The sequence below is a fragment of the Magallana gigas genome, chromosome 1 (genome assembly GCF_963853765.1).
Source record: "Magallana gigas chromosome 1, xbMagGiga1.1, whole genome shotgun sequence".
NCBI classification, from domain to species: domain Eukaryota; kingdom Metazoa; phylum Mollusca; class Bivalvia; order Ostreida; family Ostreidae; genus Magallana; species Magallana gigas.
The window spans coordinates 34,044,268-34,070,009 of NC_088853.1; the positions used below are offsets into that span (position 1 = coordinate 34,044,268).

At 34.5% G+C, this 25,742-nt stretch overlaps 1 protein-coding gene across 1 annotated transcript; it reads right to left on the reverse strand.

Annotated features, from left to right (window-relative positions):
- Nucleotides 1–259: 259 nt before the first annotated feature.
- LOC136275865 (protein IMPACT-like) lies at nt 260–9,131 on the reverse strand. Its single transcript, XM_066085980.1, has 2 exons — nt 9,074–9,131; nt 260–660 (listed from the first exon to the last, which is right to left on the reverse strand). Exons 1-2 carry the CDS (start codon nt 9,129–9,131, stop codon nt 260–262), a joined length of 459 nt encoding a protein of 152 aa, XP_065942052.1.
- Nucleotides 9,132–25,742: the final 16,611 nt, after the last annotated feature.

Sequence of the window (25,742 nt, forward strand, 5' to 3'; positions counted from 1 at the left end):
GGTGAGTTTAGGCTTGTGAAATATAGATGTACTATCTCTACTATCTTACAGTACAGCTTTTCAGTAAAAATATTAATTAACAGTAATCGCGCATATTGTGGAAATATTAGTATATCATAATTGGATGCTACAGCGACTAAGGCCTGTACATGTATGTAAAATTTAAATAAACACAGTGATCCGATAGTTTGAATATCAAGAACAACACATATATTTGTTTTAAACTTTGACTATGTTGTCCGTCTCAATTGGCTGGGGTTCAGGTAGAACCCGACATGTTTCTTGCGGCACTTAACCCGACTTCATTAATATGTTTGAAGCGTCTAGGTCCGATTTTGTTGCCGTACCATCGCGAAACGACCACTAGTGTATTCTTTACGTCATTGTCGATGAGCGCTTTCAGCAACAGTCTCCCGGCCCCGTGTTCCCCGTCATCATCGGATCCGTCGTGCGTTGTTCCGTCGTTACCCGTGAACCGGAACGCAAAGATATTATGACTAGCACTGGCGATACTGTCTGAACGCATAACTTCAACAAGAGACCGTCTCACCTGTTTATAGGAGTCTACTGGTACCGCGTGGGCCGCAAACCGGTTCCCATTGTCCTCTGTTGTCTTACCCGGAGTGATCGCAATATTGACCTCTTCTCCGTTGATAATCTCTTCAGCCGTTGGACGGTTTTTTGTTTACATCCATGATACAACAGAGGAAATGCGGACGATTCATCGTAACCATCTTTTCTCTTTTGAAATAAATAAAACAGAAGCACTATGTTTAAATAACCATTTACATAATGTACTGTGTAAACATATCCTAAAATTAATTCGGATTATATGATAAAATGACATCGCGCCTATATCAAAAGAGTTATCGCTCAAAGAGTTACCTCCCCTTTTGGGATCACTTGTGCGTTTGAAATGTGTATTGATTTGAGAGGACTTCTAGATTGAGAAATGAAATGCAAAAGTTCAAGTGCAAGACGGCTATAGATATTATTAAACTTGGTATGATTTTCTTCCCTTTTACGAGTTCTTTATAAAAACTGATGCTCATTTGTTGAGAGATGAAGGTTTACTTTGTAATTGCAATGAAAATATACAAAAATGCACTGTTTTAGGAACAAGTAGCCAGTTTTTAAAGAAATTTTCATAACTAGTAAACTTTACAACTGAATGAGCATTGATTTCTATGATGTATGGATAATTTTGAATATGTTGCCATATTACTTACTCTTAAATTTCTTTGCCTTGCCCTTGAACTTTTTGTCTCATTTTAGCATTGACGATTTTTGTCTAAAAGACGCCCACGTGACCCTAAAAAGTCACGTGACCGACACATTTAGACATGGTCAAGTAAAGGAGACCCATATCTTTACAATAACACCCAAAATAGTTTAGAACTATTCATTATGCAGAAATGAATAGACAAAAGCAAAACGACCTCCTTTTACTGCTGTTTAAAAGCAAAATGTTGCCTTAACTGTCCTGCGTTCAGTTGTATCTGTCCACGCTGGCTGTAAACGGGTTAAATTCCGAGATATATCACTGAATTCCACATGTTTATTCTGATCACAGCTGCAAGCGCCGATGTGACGTAGTCAGCCTCGACACGTCATCAGACGACTTAGGAATTTCATGAGTTCGCGAGATATAAAGAATAGTTAATGATTTTATTTCAGTACACTTTTCTTGAACCATTCAAACCCAATAATTAATCATTTTCATGTTGGTAGATGTTTGTTAATTACCGAAATACCCATATCTCGTAAAATCTCATGAATAAGGGGGGGGGGGGGGGGGGGGCTTATGCAATTTTTTCTAAATCACACGTGGTAGAATTCTTAGACCTTCCTTAAAATAGCTGAGTACCCACGAAATCCTCGAAAATTGAGCCACCACGAAATCTAATGATTCCACATGATACTGGTACTGTACTAGATATCAGCTAAACTGTGGGTTCAGGTTTATAGCACGCAAATATTTGATATATTTTAATTCAGTCGTCTGTTTCGAATAAGGAAAAGTAAGTTTTCTTGAAAACTGTCTTCAATATGTCTTAAACATGAGCTTTAACGATCATTGGTTACCGCTGATTTACATCTTTGCACTTTCAGCTGTGGGGGAAGTGACGTAATACGTTAAAATAGAATATGACCTCTTTGTGATACGTAATTATATCCCTTTTTTGATTTGGCATATAATATCATTACATATAACATTTATAAACAAAAGAAACTCACATTATTCCGAGAGATTCATGGCGCAGTTGAACGCCTGGTTGTATAATTATGTATTGATAAGCGTAAGATTTTGTTTATTACTGTATGATGAAAAACGAATAATTGTATGAGTTTTGTTTATGTATAATAACCCCTACGACCTAAAGGCTGACCCCGCAAGGGACACAATTCAATTTACACTTTGCAGAATATAAAATCAACATATACAAGGATTTTACTGTTACCGATAACTGGTACAGTAAATCATACAACCTCGGCAAATTCGGGGTGTGCTAAAAAGCACAGAAACAATATGTTTTGGGTTCTAAATGATGATGTAATCTAACCGATGGATAAATAAAGAGTTCACAATTTAAAGTATGAAAAGTTATATCCCAATATATCAAGAAATAAGGAAACACGGAAAGAAAACATAAAATTAAAGCTGGTACAGTGCCAGTACAGTTTTTAAGTTGTAAAACAAGGTAAACTCGAAGTCACAGGACAGGCTTATTTACAAATTTTCAAAATATTTCAGACGTAATATACAAAGTACAAATAAACATGTACATGATGCAAAAGAAAAAAAATCTCAATGTCCTTGTTTATTATAAAACTGGTGGCTCAAAGATGACCAAAATTTATAAATTTTTGATATTTCAATTTTCACCCTGTATTTTTGAGTCTCTTCAAAATTGCAGGCAAAGAAAAAATAAATCAATTGCAAAATTTTATATAAAAATTTATATTAAAAAAATTATTAATAAAAACCAGAGCGGGTATCTTTTTCGTTTCTGTTTATTTTACTTCCAGAATTTGGTAATTTGACACCTTCCTATCCCCCTAAACAATTCTTAAATATTTTTTTTAACAAAACGTTCATCATAAATCTCCTTTAAAAATACTTTTTCTGCTGAAGTAAATTAGAAACTGATTAAATATTTCAAAATATATTTTAAATTCAATGTATCAGGATAATTTAATTTGACTTCATAAGCATTGTTTCTATATATTTTTTGCAAAGGGCAGATAACTCCAGGCAAGAAAACCCTATCAAATAAGTCTTAACAAATAATGATAGAATGAAACTCTGTTTTCAGATACTTTCCATTAATGAACTGCTTTTAAAAATAAATAACAACATTTATGATATTTACCACTTTAAGAAGGCTTCGTAGAAATGTTAGGGCGTCCCGATGCTAAATACGGCTGGAAAATACTTTGACCGGGAGTATTTTTTTAAAATCTGTTAAATTTATTGACACTGATATTAAACATTTTAGTTGATGCATTTTTGTGAAGTCATATATTCATTGTAATCACGTGACGGACGAATCTTTCACCTGCACCAAGCTGGTTTACATGCACTAAAATTTCTTCAGTCACTTGTTTACACGTAGCAGGGAGAGTCTCCAAACCACAAGTTGATAAAGAGTCTTTTACTTAAAACGAAGCTTTAAAACTGTCGATTATTTGATACTGGTTTTTAATATGAATGGATTCTGTACGTCTAGCATTAACAGCAGCATCTATGTAGAGGAAACATGCGGTTTTGTAGTGATTTGATAAAACTCACTTTTAACGTTAATAAAATATATTCCCTGAGAACTATCGACAGGAATGCAGATCGTGACGTCAAAGTTAAATATGACGTCATATCGTATGAAGTAAAGACAAGTTATTTTTTACGCATCGCTGTAAAATCCATCGGGAAGCCTTAACATGCCCGCGTTAAATTGCTGTTTTGTATGATAAAGGGCAGATAACTCCAAATATCAGCACGAGGGAAAATGATATATCTTTTCAATGCAACTCCAGAAATAAAAATCAACACTTACTTGAAAGTTAATAAATAATTCTTTACATAAATATTCAAAATATATTCCAAATCATGAACAAAAAAATACACAACAAAGTGACAACTGATTAATGTTGAATTGCTCAATATTTTAGCGAGTTCAGTTTGTTCATTATTTGCTCATCTAGCACTGTATGTCTGACTGTCTTGCTTGTCTGGGTATTCACTGGACTGTTCTGATCATTTTCCTCAACACTGCAATGTTGAAAATTAAAATATTACAAGTATTGATCATTAAATAAAATTATTTACATGTATGTATTTAACATAGAATACCACAACAGACATGTTCAAATGTGACTTTTTTTTCAAATAAGAGACAAAGTCCTGATGTGTTTATGTTAACATATACAAACTTTAAATAGTGAAAAAGAGAAACTGACTTTTACTAAATATCTCAAGTTATAATAATTAATGCTATTTTCACTTGGAATATTAGTACATAACTACAAGCATTTGTTAATAGCTGCAACTGAATTAAAATATGGCATAACAAGGATCAACATTAACTAAAATATTAACCTGTTCTTCGGGCAAGTTGCTTACTTGTGTAATTGCTATTATAAATTGTAATTTGCCATTGAACAGTTTGGAAAATTATGAATGAATTTAAAATAAATGATAGAAATTAATAAGAGTATGGTTGGTCTCCCATTATTTACTGTCACAAAATATTTCATTAAAAATTATCCATTCTTATTATACAGTGTATATCAGTACTGGGGCAAAAAAAAATAATATTAAAAAAGAATATTAAGGTTTTTAAAAATCTTAATATTGTGTACAATATCACTCCAGAGAGTAATATTCTACTCAATCTACAAGTGTGTTATTGTGATATGACACTGACAAGTAGGTTTAATACATTTATTTCAGTAACTGAGCTACCATATAGTTTGAATATAGGTGTTCAACCTTCTCTGAAATTTCATATTTTTTTTTTTACTTAAAGTTTGATCTGATCATTTTTTTGTTCCATTACAGTGAAAAAAATGTTTTAGTTTTCATAATATTTTTTGAGGTCTATCATCATATAATTGTTCGAGAAAAATGAATTGTAAACCAGACAAATGTTTGACGTGTAGATCGACTTGTCCAAATACAAAATCAGCTGGACACAGCAACTGAACAAGTGTTTCTGTTGAGCCTTGCATGATAGATACTATGATATACTATCAGCTGAGGCCTAAAAAAAGTTATGTGTTTAGGATAACCCGACCTAACTTACTTAAATGCCCCTATCCTACTATGTGTAGAGGTCTGTTTTTATCCGATTGTGAGTTTTATTTTACTTCTTTTCAAAAATCTGTTTTTAAATATGACAAAAAAAAAACATTCTTAGGATTCATGCAGAAAAAAAATATGATAAAATAAAAAAAATCCCTACCTACCTAATGATTTCATCAGTGTTACCCTAATTACACATATTTTTATATAGACCTGATTTGAATATGTACAGGTGACACTCTTTGATTAATTTTGTTAAAATCATCAACTCACATTTCCTGTTCTATGTCTTCCTTTTGACAGACTATGTTGTGATGATAAGGGCCAAATTCATTTATTTCTGCAGCATACACATAATCCTACAACTGTATTTTAATATATTATTTATAATAAATTTATAATAAAATGAAATATTTTAAACATTCCCAAATCATCTTTACCTGAATGATGTTAACGTTTTATGTATATTATATAATCTAAGTTAAGTAGTCTGTTCCAAATTATATTTCAATCACTGCTTGCTTAATTAAGATTTCTCAAAACAGAACAAAATAACAACAACCCCAATACAACTTAGGTATGAAATGAAACATGATGCAAAAGAAACAAGTAGTCTGTTCCAAATTGTATTTAAAGTGCATGGCAATGATGGGTTTCTGTAATTGCTGTGGGTACGAACAAGTATATCCTCAGAACTATGGGTTGACACTCTGGAAGAGTAGACACTGCGATTCGTTCCATCTTCCACACCATCAGTCCAGGGTGGGGGTGTTTAGTTGAATTGCATTCCTATTTAAGTGTTGCAGGTTGGTACATGTAGCTAATAGCTTCCTTAGTTGAGTGCTGGGTTCGTATGTCAGATTACCGAAACTTAAGTAGGGAAAATCTCTGTCTGTTTCATTTGATCCAAATTGTTTTAAATGTACAATACAGTCACATGTTTACAAAAGGTTTGAATACAGTACACCTATTCGGCAATTAAGCTAAATCCCAATAGAGCGTGGTTCATTTCATATTCATCAATTCATTAGAGACTTACTCTAAATACACTAAAACTTAAATCACATGCTTTCTCAACTCCATTTGATCTATCTTTTTCCAACGTATCCTTTTGTCATGTTGTTGTTTTGTACTTCAATACAGAAGAGTCAACAATGGAAAGTAACTTTAAATTGGATTTTGTGAAAAAGCGGTAACTTCAAATATTTGTATGTGAAAGCAAGTGAATATACCTAAGCCAATTTTGATTGTTTTTATTAGACCAAGGTCTTAACTTATTAAATATTTATTTCAGCTTTCAATTGCCTGCTTAAAATTAATTGATATTATTTAGTGTGCCTGTTTTTCACTATTTTATAAGCTAAATCTATGAAACACAAACCGATGGTATTCTTATCAGTAAATTTCACTGAAATCAATTTATGTGTACAAGCTAATAAAATTAATCAAATGTCCTGACCAAACCGGCATGCATTTAGGGAGCTTACGAGTTATTTATATAATGGTACTCTATATGTCATTTTGACCAGAGGCAAAATGTTTCAATGTCGTTGCTATGGAAACTGAGTATGAACTGTCAAAAGTAAACCCACACAGAGTCTTCATATGGAACACTCTTTCAAGTCAGAGAGATTGAATTTCATGATAGTGCGTGGTCACGTATTTTTATACCCCAAACAAACGAAGTTTTTTGTTTTTTTTTGTTTCTTGTTTTTTTTTTGGGGGGGGGGGGGGGGTATATAGGAATCACCTTTTCCGTACGTCCGTCTTTCTGTTCAATTCGTGTCCGGTCCATATCTTTCTTATGGAGGAACATTGGAAGTTCTTTCTTCACACAAAGATTGCTTATGACCTCAGGGTGTGTCATGACCTTGAACCAAGGTCATTCGGGCAAGGTGAAGGTCACGGACAGAACAAGTGCACATTTTGTGTTCGAAAGCGTTGGAAATTTGTCTAGTTCAATTCTGTCTTTGTCGTTTTATATATTTTCAATTTAGATTATCGAGATATTCATCTACAGTCATTTCATGCATATCTTTTACAAATTTATGCTTTGCTATGGTATGCGATTTTAATGATATGCTATGAGATTTGTATGCTATGCTATTAGATTTGTATACAATGCTATGAGAAATTGAAATGAAGGGCTAAATGATATATTATGCTATGCTATGAGATTTGAACAAAAGCGCCTCCATACAAAGAAGAGTTCCACACATTTCAAAGTAAAATAATAAGAAGCCAAAGTTTACCACAAATATATTATGTAAACATTTTTTTCAAATAAAAACATTTAAAACCGAGTTAAAAGAATGTTGAATGCTATGCTATGGTATGATATGACGAATGCGATTCTATGAGATTATATGCTATGGTATGATATTCCAATGATATGCTATGAGATTTCCATGCTATGCTATGACATTTCAATGCTATGCTATGCTATGGTGTATGTTGTAAAAGATATGCTTGAACCGACTGTAATGTACTGTTATTTGTGTTGCATGATTTATATAATTTCTCATAAAATTCGCAAAGAGATTGTAAAATTTGGTCTTCAACAGATATATAATCATTTCCGTTTCTTAAAGATTTAATTACTTTTGATAATTGTCTTTTCTTTTCTAAACTTAGGAAGTAAGCGGTATTTTTCTCTTTATATTCTTTCCAGTTTGCTCTCGACCTTATTTGAGCACCTTTTGCTTTTTTATTTATCAACTCTGACAATTCTGTTTCTAATTCTCTTTTTCTGTTCATATTAATATTTTTATAAGGCAAGTTTTCAATAATATTTATTTCTTTTTGGATTGAGCTTTTTTTGTTTTCATATGATTTAAATAACTTATTTGAGAAATTTATACAGAAAGTTGTTATCCTTCTTTTCAAAATATCCCATTCATCGATAGGCTTTTCTTTATCAAAAGCAAGTTGCTTAAGGAGTTTATTCATTTCATCTTTGAAGTTTTTGTTTTCAAGTAACGAAGCATCAAATTTTCAATATCCTGGTCCTCTTAAAGTTTAATTTGTAGTTAGAGAAAAAATTAAACATTTATGATCGGACATTCTCGTACCATTTGAATGAGACTATGGAATGTTTTGAATTCTTGTACTTTCACACGCATAACAAAAAAGCATTAGATTTTAGAATATAGTCAATTCTACTTGCTGGGACATTCGCCCCATTACACCACGTATAACCTTGCTTGTTTCCTTTCATATATTTCCATAAGTCACATAAATCGAGTTTGTTCAACAAAGATTTAAACAGAAGTACACTTTGATCTCGATTTAGATTATCCGATAGGCAGTGAAAGTCCCCGCATATCAAAAAATTCTCAAAACTCTGAGCATATTTGTGTATTCTGTCTAAAGTTTTCTTTAAAAAATCGCATCTATTATTTACATCGTTTGGTGCATATATATTTACAATTGTAATAATTTTTGGTCAAACTCTATATTTACCATAAGCTCTCTACCATCATTTTTTATGAGTATTAATAATTTTACATGACAAGTTATTTCAAAATAAAATTGAAACGCCCCTGCTAAAAGGGGAGTCTGAAAAACAGGGCACAGATATACCAGTCCATCGTGCATCATAATATACAGTGTTATTTTCGGTAAAGTGTGTTTCTTGTATAAATATAATATCAAATTTACTATCATTTTTCCAGGTATAAATTTTTTCTGCAGTATTTAACCCTCTGCAGTTAACAAATAAACATTTAAGCTTGTCCATCACGTTAAAAGAAGCATACTGCTAAAGCTTACTAGAGCTTGGTTCTTCTTGTTTTTCTTCGTCGATGTCCTGGAGCTGCTGCTTGGTCATGACTAAGGGTTAGACCTGGGTTCCGTGCACTGCAAATGGGATGCAATGCCAGCGAGTAAGCGTCCGAGCCTATTCTGTCCCGGCCAGTGTTGCATCACGGTATGGGATGTTCTGGTGAGGTTGAGACCGCTACCCCAGTAGCTGCCCCACGTGAATTCCACTAGGATGTCGTTTTTTTTTTAACATTAGCTAACGCATCTTTAAATTTGGCACACTGCTGTAGCTTCGCTTCCATAATTACACGCATCACGGTAGCCTTAGACAAAATCAAAGCATCAGATTCTAGAACCTGGCTTCCCAAGCGACTTTTATTTTACCCATCTTTGTTCGAGATGGACATTAAGACTTTGACAGATGATCATACAAATAGCGGATGCAAACAAGTCTGGCATATTTGCTAAAATCCAAGGCTCGATAAAAAAGCGATAGAAATGTTTTGTTTTCAATACGCAGAAACATCTGTGTTCTAAAACACCAAAGAAGCATATTGCATTACTGAGCTGCTGGCGAGTACTCTTAACCTTGCCCTCTGGTGAGATAATGAATGTTTCATATTATTCTCGGGTAGGTATTTCATATGCAATATGCCGTATGTCAGTACTTATTTAACAATAGTAGTATGTAGAAGCAAAAGTTTCTTTAAACAAATAAAGACAATACAATAAAGTCCCGAGCTTGTCTAAGGCGCTAAGCAGTATAATAATTATTATTCACAAAGAAAATGTCCCTACACTTAAGGCATCTTCTAATTGTCTAGAAAATGATCGTGGTTAAGATAAATAGTTTCGATGAATAAAAACATGCAACTCTCACAACCGTTTCGAGAATTCACAATTGTCGATACTTAGATAAGTATTTGATTTGTGGCGAAAGAGATTTGAAAGGTTTATATGTATACACATACACAACACTTTTATCGCAAGGTTATCACAAACATCCAACCTTAGCCATATGACTGACCCTCGTGTTGATGTGTTATAATTCTGTGTATAACAGCCATAAATGTGCATTGATCGTTGATTTTACATAGTCTTTACTTATGTTGTTTTTATTAAACGTCATTGAATGCATTGTACTCTGTCATTAAAAAAACAAAAAAATACGTGTACAGGAACTAAATGGACAATCTACGTAAACGAACAATGTACAAATATTAATTCTGAATCAGAATCACGCCCCCTTTTTAAACATATCGCTGTTGTGTTTATGTAATGGGATATACTACTGAATTACACTGTAATTATCACAGTTTTTTTTTTTTTCAAAGATAACCGAATGTAATTCATACATGTTCATCTATTGAAATTCAAAAAAAAAAATGACTTTAAGCAGTTTTCAATAAAAAAAACAAAATACGCGTCTAAATTATTTTTTTTTATATACTTGAGCTTCATTTAGGTTATAAATTAACACCTCAAACAACTGCAAACAGTCAGTTCAAGCATATCTTTGACATCATACACAATAGCGCAGCATGTCATTAAAATCACATTTCATAGCATTGGAATCTAGTACCATAGCATACATGTTTTTTGGCATACTTATTTTCAGTTGGTATAGTTATTTAATAAAACATACACCATTCTACTATATACCCAGTAATTTTACAGTTAATCACTTTCTCCGCGAACTTTCCTAACAACTATCGTATCTTTTACAATTTTATGATACGACGAATGAGAATTTATAGTACGAGATCCAAATGCTCTGGTTTGAGGTTCAAATGCTATGCTTTTCGATTTCAATTCTATGTTATGGTGTTTGTTTTGAAATATATGCGTCTGACTGCAACTTTAATACTCGGATGAATCACTAAAGAAAGCGTTTTAACTCAACCACCAGCCATTCGTGACAAGTTAAATGGAATGCTAGCAGGGGGCCTTGTTGCCGCGAATATTTCTTGTCGCGAACTAGTCTACGTCAATTGTTAAAAAAAAAACCAGCACTCTTCTTGATACGGACCTGTCGCGAAAATTTGTCGCCGCGAACCATTTTATCTCAGGTTATTTGCAAAATGAAGTTGTCGTAAAAAGTTGGTTTACATTAGTCAGACAACTTAGAAACTATTACCTCAAACGTGCAACTAATAATAAAGAAATATTTGATGCTTTGTTGTTTTGAATTTTTCTATACAGAATCACATAGAGCCTTTGCATATTGGAGAAAATCTGTTACATGTACGACTTCACGATTTTCCTGGAATTGCAAATACAAACCCTGTTCGGGAAGATGAATTAAACATGGTTATAGATGGAAAGATTAAACCAAACGCTAAGGTAAATAAATATTAAATTAAATAAATAAAATATGGTTATAATATCTAGTATAAAGTTGATTTTCATTTGAATGGTTTTATACCACCGTAAACAAAATGGAACGGGATTTACATTGCCAATTTCCTGTCTTTTTGTCTGTCTGTTCGTCTTTCTGTAGACGTAATTTCTGACGCCGTTAGAAACTGTTGCAAATTGCATGAAATATTATGAATATAATACTATGCTGAACGCCATCTGACGATTTGCACCTGCTATTTGCATAAAGATGAAAGAAGACTTTTATTTTGGATTTTCGTTCTGAAACTTTCAATCATTTTTCGGAGTGAAGAGAAGACAAATGATATTAACGAACAGAACGATATTTTTAACTAGAACTATCTTCACAAAACTTCAACACATCCTACTTGAGGAAGTTGTTGAAGGACTTGTCACAAAAACTGGGCACACAATTTTTAATGAATCTCTCAGATAGCTATAATGCTAGTAATTTTCGTGAGCAAGATAATTTTGTACGCTAATATATACTTTCTCTGTTTTAAAAATATTAAATATCATCTCTTATGACCATTAACATTTTTTTTAAAATTTGTTTTCATAATGATATTAAAATCTGAATATCAGAAAACAATTTGTAGGCTTTGATTTTTTTAAATGATTGAAGTGTAAATGGTGTCACTCTTTTAGCATTAACATTTGTAAAAGCAAATTACTCTGTAATTGGTTGTGGAATTATACTTTCAATTAAAAGTTTCGTTAAAGGTTTTTTTTCAAAGATATTGTAAAGTTTGAGAAATAATTAACAAAAATACAACATCATTCAACGATATATTAATATTGGCCAGGAAAATTATCATTGGATAATCAATTCGCTGAAATTATAAATAGATTTTTGCGCAGAAATTCTTCAAGATTTTTTTTTATCTTTTGTGGTAGTAGATACGGAAGATTATGTGTTCAAAACACGTTTACTTTGTATCGTCTAGGTTAGCTAGTCTATTCATGAAAGCAGCAATTACAGAATAATAGTCTTCTGGTTCTTCAAGTTCTTTGAACGTTTCAATATTCACTTGTTTACGGTAGATTTATTTCAGTACATGTCTAAAGAAAAAGAAGTTCTTTATTTAATGTCAAAACTGATAATTGTCCGCGCAGCTATCGTGAAGCAAAGAAAGACGTCGGTACGATTTACTTGCAAGTGACCTACGACGTGAATGTTATTACTGTCGTTTGCAAGGCAAATGCACGTTTGTTGCACGACATCGTAAGACACAGGTACGGTCTCTAAGGTCATCGCACTTTGCAAGTGATAGCCCATCTCAAAAAAAATGTATGTGACACCTTCGACTGGCACGTAAAAAGCCGTTTCTCTTACGTTGCACTTTCAAACTAGTGGGTATTGTTTGTTTTGTTTTTTGTTTTTTTTACAAAAAGAACACGCCTTCCCTTCTCCCCAAGGATTGTAATATGGGGCAAATTTAACAAGTGAAAAAGAATGATGTCAGCTATATGTTACCCAGACCCAGACAAAATTTTATCATTCTTTTCTTAATTTGACCTTGCGTAAAACATGGTCAAGGTCATATATAAATCAATAATACACCTAAGATTATTAATATTGTTCTTTGTTAAAAGTCCTTCTGTCAAAGTATATTCAGGAGTTAATTATTTACTTTTTTTCTAATTTGACCTTTAATTAAAATTTTTAGGTAAAGGTTAAAAATTTTGCTAAAGTTCAAGTAAGTTATATATACCATTTATCTATAATACATGTTAAAAGTCTTTATGTTGAAGGAGTCTAGTGTTATGGTGCGGACAATACGTGTTACAAAACGCTTGACCTTGAAGAACAAAAAAGGTCAAGGTCAAAACCTTTGGTGGCGTGTACTCCTTCTCAATACCATCTACAATTGTTTGAAGTTTGAAGTCTTAATGTCAAAGGGTATTTAAGTTAAGACCCAGACAAAATTTTATTATTTTTTTCTTAATTTGACCTGGAGTAAAACAAGGTCAAGGTCAAATATTAATCAATAGTACACTTCAGTGTATTTTTATTGCTCTTTATTTAAAGTTTGAAACCCTTCTGTCAAAGTATATTCGGGAGTTGAACAATGAAGTTTTTTTTCTAATATGACCTTGAAATAAAAATTCTAATTCAAGGTCTAAAATTTTAGAAAGGTTCAACTAGGTTATATACCATCTATCTATGAGACAAGTTAAAAGTCTGTATGTTGAAGGAGTCTTGTTATGGTCTGGACAATATTTTTAAATAAACCCTTGACCTTGAAGAAAATAAAAGGTCAAGGTAAAATTGTTGTTGGCGTGCACTCCTTCTCAATACCATCTACCTATGTTCCAAGTTTGAAGTCTTAATGCCAAAGGGTATTTTAGTTACGGCCTGGACAAATGTGGATGAAGAATAAGAACTAGACTTGATCTCGTTGCGAGCAACGAAGAGGTCCTCCGTCCGATTTTCAGACGGTGATATGACGTCATCGACTTTAACTTTCGACAACAACACATGATCTGGAAATAGTAGTGGAGTACTAATGCTTTCCTGTAATGTGTTTTATAAGTTTGCTTACGTTGCTTTTTTAAATACTTGCATTTCTTCCAATTAAGATAGAAAAAATTAAACTTTTTTACCTCTGGCCCCTAAAAGCCCTAGTTAGGTAACACATAAGAAAATGAGGATATATAAACGTATTATACTTAATTTTGCTTTTGTATCCTATTACTGTTTAGTACATCATTTTGAGCATCTTTTCTTCTATACTATATTTCCAAAGATATTTCATTTCTGATCTATGGGTGATTAAAATGTTGGACATTTGACATTTAAAAACCTCTTATTTATAACGTAACACATCATACAATCATTAACATATCTGCTATTGATAAAAGATCCATTATGAATTTACTGTTTTCCAAAAAAAAAAAAAACGAAAATGAAAATTGGTCCCGTAAGTAAGATCGATGAAATCAAATATATACATGTATCAGAAAAATTGAAAATTTTGCAAGAATACACGATCAAGACCTATTGCAATAAATACTATAATTAATTTGCAACATTATCCTCTAAACCGGATGTTGCCTAATCCGGCCAATGTTTTTAGAACCACCGGATTAGACAAGATTATTACAAAATTATTTCGCCTCGTGTTTAAACTGACCCTTACGTCGTAGCTAGGTATGGCTGTATAACGACTTTGAAATATGTCCTTTTCATATGATTTATTACAACAAATAAAATATGTAAACTTCAAAACGACTTGTGAACAAATGTACACTGCTCTATTTTTGTTCTTTTAAATAGTCACGCGGCCGCGGGCAAGGAATCGGATACGTAATTGTTCACATACACAGCTCGGAATCCAGCTAGATTTTAAATGCGATTCAAATGTATTGCATAGAAGCAGTTCTTTTGCCCATAATGTGTTTTACTAGAAAATAACTAAATGTTTAAACAATTTCCGTATGTAATCTGGTACCCTTTATGTCAGTTATACGCACAAATACCCCGTTTATTTGCCAAATAAAACACAAATACATAGTAGCAAGTCTATTTTTTACTCTCATATTATGCAATACCCGAACAAAATAGTATTGTTACGACATTGATAAGATCATAATGAACAAATTTTGCAGCCATATCGAAATCTTAACCGCTTTTGAGTTATAAAGAGAACACTTTCAAGGGGTCTAGGTCCTTAATTTGAGAGACCAGCCCCTTTTTCTTGATGTCAAAAGATCTTGTAACTTAAAATATTTTTTCGTTTACATGTCTTACCAAAATATTTGCGAGAAAAAAGATTATCAAAGAAAACCAAGCAAAATTACAACGCTTTTTTATCTCAATTTTCGAGCTCTATCGAGCTCCGGCGTTTCTTGTGCTAGGCAACATGAATGATTTTTGTGCAAACAATCTTTTGTCTATCTTCCCTTAAATTTTGAAATCGATATCCTTTGTAGTTTATGAGAAAACTCTTAGACAAAGCAACACCCTATAAATCCTTAAAATGCCAATATCTCAAGAACGGAAATGACGTCATTGTGATGTATAACTATTTTGTGCGTTTTATAGTTTATTCCACAGACTCTCGGAAGAGGTTAAATATTACAATAAACAAAAAATGAACATCACAAACTGGGTACAAACATTAAATGTATACACGACACAGTTACGATCACAAAAATGGCGGGAGTTACGTATACCACAATATATGTTTTCTGATAGTAAATAAATCATTAAACTTGAAATATGTATGAGTTAAAAGGTGATGATAACTGATAAGTGACATCTGATGTTAATTCAACTAACTCTATGGTGGACTGTAATTTGGTTGCTAAAGTTGCATGTACATAATAGCGTGTGCACGCTGTGCAGTTTACTTTCAATAACAAAGAATGTTAACTCGTACGTAAAATAGCTTGAACAGTAATAGACAAGTCGTTCATGAAACTGTTACACTTCATTACCCGCTTGATTTCTACTAGAAAGCACATAAACTAACTCAAATGAAGCATTCACAATTACAAGAACATTTACAATTATGATTCGCCAAACAAGTAAACCAACTCAGTTATGAGTCTAGTGTAAGGAAGGGGTTTCTGATTCTTAATCACACGCACAGACACTTTTCTAATCCGGCCATCTTGACTCGAAAAACACTGTTCTATGACACTTATTGGCCACTGCGCTCTCGGAACCTCCATGTGTTTCCACTTCTGGCGCGCTGGTAGCGTTGTCGAGTATCTGTCCCTCCACTGGTTCCAGAACTGCTCTGCTAAGGCTTGCACCTGACGCCACTGTGACTTCATCATGTCCGTAACTCCAAATTGTGGAAAAGACTCCACACGCTGACCTGTCTTTTGGGTGAGTATTGTTGCGGGGGACAGGACGGTTTGTGAGTCGGGATCTGAGGATACCGCCGCTAGGGGTCTTGAGTTCATTATTGCACAAACTTCTGCCATCAGAGTGCACAAAACTTCATGTGTTAAACATTTGCCAGGAAGGTTGCTGAACATTGCGTCAAGTATACGGCGTGCGATTTCAATCATTCGTTCCCAGGCACCGCTCATGTGTGACGAAAGAGGAGCGTTGAATTTCCATATAGTTCCACTGTTTAACAAGAAGCGGTTGGTGAATGTAGGTCCATCTTCAATATTGATTTGTCAATCCTTAAGTCGTCGGTTGCTCCTATAAAGTTAGTTCCCCTATCCGACCGGAACTCCACGACTGGTCCACGGATAGCTATGAATCTTCGTAGGGCATTTATAAAGGAGGAGGAACTCATTTCTTCTATGACCTCAATATGCACTCCGCGAGTCACTAGACATGAGAACATGACTGCCCATCGTTTGGAATTTGCACTGCCTCCTCTTGTTTTCCTGGTTACAATGGTCCATGGACCGAATACATCACCCCGACATAACTAAATGGTGGGCTTGGTGTGAGGCGCTCTGCCGGGAGATCTGACATTTTCTGGTATTCTGCCCTGTCTCGGAGTTTTCGGCATTGTACGCAGCTGTGAAGGATTGAAGATATGAGACGCTTTCCGCCTGTAATCCATAACCTGCACGTCGAATGGATCCTTCAGTCAGATGTCGCCCTTGATGATGAATAGATCCGTGGTGGTACACGACATTTAGTTTAGCTATATGGTGCCTTCCAAGCACTAACACTGGTGTCTTCTCTCCTGTAGGGAAATTGGCACGTCCCAGTCGTCCGCCAACTCGCAATATTCCTTCACCATCAAGCACTGGAGAAAAACTTACGATGGTGCTGCTCCCTGGTATGGCCTTGCCACTGCGCAGACAATTGATCTCACTGTAGTATCATTCCTGTTAAATTGTTCTTAGCATAAATAGGTCTGCTTCCTTGCAAAATGTGAGAGGGATTTTTGTGGTACTCTCTTTCTTATATTTTGTAGCCATCTTGTTGAGGTTAGCTATCGCTGTCACCAATTTTGGCCATGATGAAAATCTGCCAAAGCGTTCTGAACCTATGTCCTCCTTGTTGGACACAGTTCTTTTAAGAGCATTAAGCTGAAGTTCTTTGTCCTCATCTGGATTGACGAGACTGAAGAAGTCTTGACCTTGACACTGAAGTGTAGATGGTCCTTTTAACCACATACTGTCGGCAATTTTGTCAGCTCCTTGATATCTGGTTGCCTGATCAGCTGGATTGCAATTTGTAGCGATAAAGTTCCATTGGCTTGGTTTGGTGGCTCTCCTGATTCTGTCAACTCTGTTAGCCACATAAACATGAAATCGTCGACTTTCGTTGTATATGTAGCACAAAACTACTCGACTGTCTGTATAGAAGTAACATGCTTCTGTAGGTATATTAAGGTGGTCTGCCACAAATTCTCCTATTTCTACTCCAAGTACTGCTGCACACAGTTCTAACCGTGGAATCGTGCTGCTGTGGTGAGGAGCTAATTTGGACTTGCCCATCACGAACTATAGGTTGACTGTCCATGTTCATTGTACAGCTTACAGTGTAACATATGTCACTGCTCCTATGGCATCTTTAGACGCATCACAGAAAGTGTGTAGCTCACTTCTGGTGACGTTCTGTATGTCCATAAACATTCTGGGAATTCTGATGGATTCCAAGCTAGATAGAGATGTTCTCTATTTCTCCCATTCAGCATGTAAGTCATCTGGGAGAGGATCACCCCAGTCCACTTTACTGTTCATGGCATTCTTGAGAACCACCCGGCCTTCAAGAATCACTGGTGCGATATAAACGGCCTTACATCGTCTGATAACTGGTAAGTAAATGCATCGTGTTCAATGTCCCATAGGAGACCAAGGCATCTAACTTGTTCGCTGAAGTCCATATTCAGAACATCTTCTGATTCACTTCGCTGCTATTGGACCTGCTTTTATGTAGTCGTACTTTTTCTTTTTCTTTCAAGACAGCTTGAGTTATCTTTATAAGTTCAACTGCTGACTTTGCATCAGGTAAGGACACAAGTGCGTCATCCACGTAAAATTGTTCGTTTACCAATTCACACACTTCATTGCAGAATTCAGGCGATTGGTGATCACATGCATATTTCCGCAATCCTAAGGTGTCAACTCCAGGGGATGACGAATTGCCGAACACATGGACACACATTCTAAATTCAACAAGTGCATTATCAATGTTGTTGAATAGTAGAAAGTTTCTATCCTCTTCATGCACATAGAAGTTAAAAACCATCTGCTCGATGTCTGCTGTTATTGCTACTGTCCTTCCTAAACTTCAGGAGTACGCAAATCAGACTATTGGTCAGGTCAGAGCCAGTCATCAATACGTCATTCAATGAAACACCAAGGAACTGACGAGTCAAAAACAACTCTCATAATCTTATTATTCTTATGGCGAAATATCCCAAATATGGGTAAATACCATCGTTCCTCATGCGCTTTCAATGGAGGAGCTGGCTCTGCATGGCCCTTTTCAAATATTTTCTCCATAAATGCACAGAACTCTTTTTCTTCATCTGGATTCATTCTCAAGTTCGCAACTTTTAGCTCGTTGTAGTGCTTGTTCATTGTTGTCTGGCAAAACTGGTCGCTTGGACTTGAACGGTAAAGGTGCGCTCTACTTTCAATGTAAATTCTTCTGAAAGCTGCCACTCATGAGACTTACAAATTCTCTATCCTCAACTGATGCACCAATTTTGTCATCATCTTTGGTCTGTAAAAATACATCCTTTCCAATGACGTGATCTGACCCTTCCCAAACGATGCTAGTCTTAAGTTCAAAATTATTCGGGCATGGTTGTAATATGTAAGGACGTCCTCTAATTAAAACGTGAACTTTGTTGGTGGTGATCATCTCGGGTTCATTGGCAGCTCCTAAGCATGTTTTACCAATGACGACCCATTCAAGCCTTACTTTTTGAGCATGGGGGAGGGGGGGGGGGGGGTTGCTGCGTCCAATCCTTTGGTCCAATACATGATGTGCTGCTATCATGTCTCTGCCTATAAGAAGCAAAATGGGGGCATCTGGATCGTATGGTGGTATTTCATTTGCGACATCCTTGAGGTGATCATGATATCTGGCCACTTCTGGTGTAGGAATCTCTTCTCTCATATTGGGAATTTGGTTATATTCAATCAGTGTAGGTAATGGAAGACTAGTGCTGCTATCAATGGACCCAATAACATACCCAGATGTCTGTCTTCCAGTGGTTGAGATGTGTCCTGAACATGTTGACAACATATACTTTTTCTTGAGTATTCTACCCAAAGTATCGAAAAACTCAGACCTTGCTAATGATCGGTTGCTTTGATCATCGATGAGAACATAATCCTTCAGGTTGCGTTTTGGGTTATGTTCTGGATGTATGTTCACTAGAACTGTTTTGGCACAGGACTTGTCTCTTAATCTTTCGTGTCCACATACTTGGGTACAACTGGTCCTTACATTAGTTCTTGTAAAAAGTCGTCGTTTGGTTTCAGTGACCGAACTGCTCCATCTTCCCCGCTATGAGCAAATTTAGTATTTCTCTCTTCATGCATTGAAGTGTAATGTTTATTAGAGTTACATATGCTACACAAGACATGTTCTTGACACTCTCTGGCTGAGTGTTTTCCATTACAACAGCAAAAACACAATCCATTCTGTCTGACAAAAGATTTTCGTTCCGTAATTGGTTTACCATTGAATGTCCTGCAATCACTGAGTGTGTGTTTATCTGTTTCATGTAAGGGACACTTTGCAGGCTTGCCTTGAGTCAATTTCATTAAGGTCTTCCGTTGGAAAATAGTTTTCGTACGATTTCTTATTATTAAGGTCTTCCGTTTCCAACGGAATACCTTATAGTTTTCGTACTGTTTCTTTTTATTTTTTTTTTCCAAATTTTGTGCACGAGATTTCTCGAAATTTATTCAACCGATTTTAGTTATTTTTTCACAGAAGATAGGACTTGATGTAAACTTAATACATTTTCGCGATTTTCCTTGTAGTCACTTCCGGTACCGATTTATCGGCCATTTTGTACATTTTTACGACCTATTTTGTGCAGAGCTGATCTCAAAAACTATCAGAGATACGACTATGAAATTTTCAGGATAGGTAGTCTATAGTTTGAAGTTGTGCACTATTATGTTGTTTTACACCAGTGGCGCCATTTCTTGGAGCTCGCCTGGGCACGAAAATTGGGTACGAATTTTCATTCAAAATTTTCACACGTTTCGATATACATCTTTTTATCAGTTGATATTTTGTAAAAACATATATAACAAAAGTGGTAGAGAATTAAAAGTTCTTTCCAACAAAATCAAGAAAAAGGGGCTGGCCCCTAAAATTAGGGGCAAAGGCACTCTTAAACTCTATAACAAAAAACTTAAAAACGATAAAAATGTTGTAATGCATTATAAAAGCAAAGTTGTTGATCGTACCAATATATATTAGAAAAAATTATTGCCACGCCCATTTATTACGTAATTAGGGATTTTTAGGGGCCAAAGTACTTAAACTTGGACGCAATATATCTAGAGAAGTAGACATATTTTGTTAGACATCATAGAAGAGAAAATGTTTGACTTTATGATTTAAATCGATTCCACTTATCAAAACACGAATTTTGTCTCCATTAAGAATCTAAAGGGCTGGCCCCTAAAATATTCAATCATTTGTATCTCAAAAATGATCAAGAATTTTAGATGGGTGTAAGAACAAACAATGTTAGTATTCTTAAGACCTTTTCAAAGAAATCAAGAAAAAGGGGCTTGCCCCTTTTTTGGGGGGAGGGGGGGGGGCAAGAGTCTCGTAAAGTCTATTACAAATTACATAAAAACGATTAAGATTTCGTAATGCATTATAGAAGCAAAGCTGTTGATTGTAGCAATATCTATCTGGAATCCTCATTGCCACATCCATTTATTACGTAATTAGGGATTTGTATACATTATCTGAAAGTGTGTGTGTGGGGGGGATAATTCTGAAATTGTATCGATTATTCATGGTATGATTTAAAACAGAAATCGCAAGGAAGACCAACTCGTTACTCGTAACGAGATCGTATCTAGTTATTAAGGTCTTCCGTTTCCAACGGAAGACCTTATAGTTTTCGTACTGTTTCTTATTAAGGTCTTCCGTTTCCAACGGAAGACCTTATAGTTTTCGTACTGTTTCTTATTAAGGTCTTCCGTTTCCAACGGAAGACCTTATTGTTTTCGTACTGTTTCTTATTATTATTTTTTTCCACAAATTTTGTGCACGCGATTTCTCAGAAACTATTCGGCCGATTTTAACTATTTTTTCACAGATGATTGCCAGAGGTCATAATTCTAGACGTTTTTTGATATTTTGAAATCGTCACTTCCGGTACCGAGTTACGGCGGATTTTCTATTTTTTTACGACCTATTTTGTGCAGAGCTGATCTCAGAAACTATTAGAGATATGAATACGAAATTTTCAGGATAGGTAGTCTATAGTTTGAAGTTGTGCACTATTGTACTGTTTTACGCCAGTGGCGCCATTTCTTTGAGCTCGCCTAGGCACGAAAATTAGGTACGAATTTTCATTCAAAATTTTACGACCTATTTTGTGCAGAGCTGATCTCAGAAACTATTAGAGATATGAATATAAAATTTTCAGGATAGGTAGACCATAGTTTGAAGTTGTGCACAATGTATTTTTTTGGCGCCAGTGGCGCCATTTCTATGAGCTCGTCTAGGCTCGAAAATTAAGTACGAATTTCGAATCAAATTTTTCATACGTTTTGATCTGTATCTTTTTATGAGTTGATATTTTGTTAAAATATATATAACAAAAGTGGTAGAGAATCAAAAGTTCTTTCCAACAAAATCAAGAAATAGGGGCTGGCCCCTTTAATTAGTTGCCAAGATACTCGTCAACTCTATTTCAAATAACTTAAAAATGATAAAGATTTTGTAATGCATTATAGAAGCAAAGTTGTTGATCGTAACGATATCTATCAGGTAAAATCGTTGCCACGCCCATTTATAACGTAATTAGATATTTTTAGGGGCGAAAGTACTGAAACTTTGACGCAATATATCTAGAAAAGGAGATATAGTTTGTTAAGCATTGTTGAAAAGAAAATGTTTGCATTGATGATTTTTATCGATTCCATTAATCAAAACACCAATGTCTGTCCCCTTTAAGGATCTAGAGGGCTGGCTTCAAAAATATTTAATCATTTGTATCTCAAAAATGAACAACAATTCTAGATAAATGTAAGAACAAAAAATGTTACAAATCGTAAGACCTTTCGAATGAATTAAGGAAATAAGGGCTGGCCCCTTAAACTAGGGGCCAACACACCTTAAACTAGGGGCCAACACACTCGTAAACTCTATTACAAATAACTTAAAAACGATAAAGATTTTGTAATGCATTATAGAAGCAAAGTTGTTGATCGTAACAATATTTATCAAGTAAAATCTTTGCCACGCCCATTCATTACGTAATTAGGGATTTTTAGGGGCGAAAGTACTTAAACTTTGACGCAATATATCTAGAAACGGAGACATATTTTGTTTAGCTTTGTAGAAGAGAAAATGCTTGCGTTGATGATTCTAATCGATTCCATCAATCAAAACACCAATGTCTGTCCCCATTAAGGATCTAAAGGGCTGGCCCCTAAAATATTCAAACATTTGTATCTCAATCTAAAGACCTTTTCCAAGAAATCAAAAAAAGGGGCTGGCCCCCTTTTTTTTTGGGGGGGGGGGGGGCAAGAGATTCGTTAAGCCTAATACAAATCACATAAAAACGATTAAGATTTCGTAATGCATTATAGAAGCAAAGTTTTTGATTGTAGCAATATCTACTAGAAAACTCATTGCAACACCCATTTATTATGTAATTAGGGATTTGTATACATAATCTGAAAATGTGTGTGTGGGGGGGGGGGGGAGGATAATTCTAAAATTATATCGATTAAAAACAGAAATCATAAGGAAGACCTACTCGTTACTCGTAACGAGATCGTATCTAGTTATTATTAATTTTTTTTCCAAATTTTGTGCACGCGATTTCTCGAAAACTATTCGGCCGATTTTAAAGATTTTTTTACAGATGATTAGTCATGATCTGAATTTTATATGTTTTTGAAATTTTTTGTGTCGTCACTTCCGGTACCGATTTATCGGCCATTTTGTATTTTTTTACGACCTATTTTGTGCAGAGCTCATCTCAGAAACTATCAGAGATATGTCTATAAAATTTTAAGGATAGGTAGTCTTTAGTCTGAAGCTGTGCACTATTATTTTGTTTTACTCCAGTGGCGCCATTTCTTGGAGCTCGCCTGGGCACGAAAATTGAGTACGAATTTTTATCCAAAATTTTTATACGTTTTGATCTGTATTTTTTTTATCAGTTGGTATTTTGTTTAGACATATATAACAAAAGTGGTAGAAAATTTAAAGTTCTTTTCAAAAAAATCAAGAAAAAGGGGCTGGCCCCTTAAATTAGGGGCCAAGACACTCGTAAACTCTATGAGAAATAGCTTAAAAATGATAAACATTTTGTCATGCATTATAGAAGCAAAGTTGTTGATCGTAACAATACTTATCAGGTAAAATCATTGCCACGCCCATTTAAGACGTAATTAGGGTTTTTTAGGGGCCAGAGTACTTAAAAGTTTATCACGATATAACTAGAGAAGGAGACATATTTTCTTAAGTATTGTAGAAGAGAAAATGTCTGTCTTAATAAAAATAATCAATTCCACTAATCAAAACACCATTGTCTGTCCCCATTAAGGATCTATAGGGCTGGCCCTTAAAATATTCAATCATTTGTATCTCAAAAATGAAAAACAATTTTAGATAGGTGTAAGAACAAAAAATGTTATTATTCGTGAGACCTTTCGAATGATCTCAAGAGAAAGGGGCTGGCCCCTTAAATTAGGGGCCAAGACACTCGTAAACTCTATTACAGATAACGTTAAAACGATACAGATTTTGTAATGCATTATAGAAGCAAATCTGTTGATCGTTACAATATCTATCAGAAAAATCATTGCCACGTCCATTTATTACGTAATTATGGATTTTTTTTGGCCAAAGTACTAAAGCTTTGACGCAATATATCTAGAGAAGGAGACATATTTTGTTAATCATTGTAGAAGAGAAAATATCTGTATTGATGATTCTAATCGATTCCATTAATCAAAACACCAATGTCTGTCCCCATTAAGGATCTAGAGGGCTGGCCCCTAAAATATTCTATCATTTGTAATTATAAAATGAACAGCAATTCTAGATAAGTGTAAGAACAAAAAATGTTATAATTCGTGAGACCTTTCGAATGAACTCAAGAAAAATGGGCTGGCCCCTTTATTTAGGGGCCAAGACTGTCGTAAACTCTATTACAGATAACTTAAAAACGATACAGATTTTGTAATGCATTGTAGGAACAAAGTTATTGATCGTAACAATATCAGTTTGTAAAACTCATCTCCAAACTTATGATGACGTAATTAGGGATTTTAGGGGACAAAAATCTTACATCTTTAATGTTCTGTATGAGAAAAAGCAAAACTCTTTGTTAAGCATTTTAAAGGATATTGACAATCGTTTACATTTTCTGAAGGGAAGTGGTTGAGGGGAATTCTGAAATTTCATTGATATTTTAATGCTATCGTTTAAAAATTGAACGGAAGACCTACTCGTTACTCGTAACGAGATCGTATCTAGTTATTATTTTTTTCCACAAATTTTGTGCACGAGATTTCTCGAAAACTATTCGACCGATTTCGACTATTTTTTCACAGAAGATGAGACTTGATGTAAACTTCATACGTTTTTGAGATTTTTCCTGTCGGCACTTCCGGTACCGATTTATCGGCCATTTTGTTAATTTTCACGACCTATTTTGTGCAGAGCTGATCTCAGAAACTCTCAGAGATATGAGTATGAAATTTTCAGGATAGGTAGTCTATAGTCTGAAGTTGTGCACTATTATATTGTTTTACGCCAGTGGCGCCATTTCTTGGAGCTCGCCTGGGCTCGAAAATTGAGTACGAATTTTCATTCAAAATTTTCATACGTTTTCATCTGTATCTTTTTTTCAGTTAATATTTTGTTAAGACATATATAACAAAAGTAGTAGATAATTAAACGTTCTTTCCAAAAAAATCAAAAAAAGGGGCTGGCCCCTTTTTTTAGGGGCCAAGGCACTCGTAAAATCTATTACATATTACTTAAAAACGATAAAGATTTTGTAATGCATTATAGAAGCAAAGTTGTTGATCGTACAAATATCTATTCGAAAATTTCATTGCCACGCCCATTTATTACGTAATTAGGGATTTTTAGGGGCCAAAGTACTTAAACTTTGACGAAAAAAAACTAGAGAAG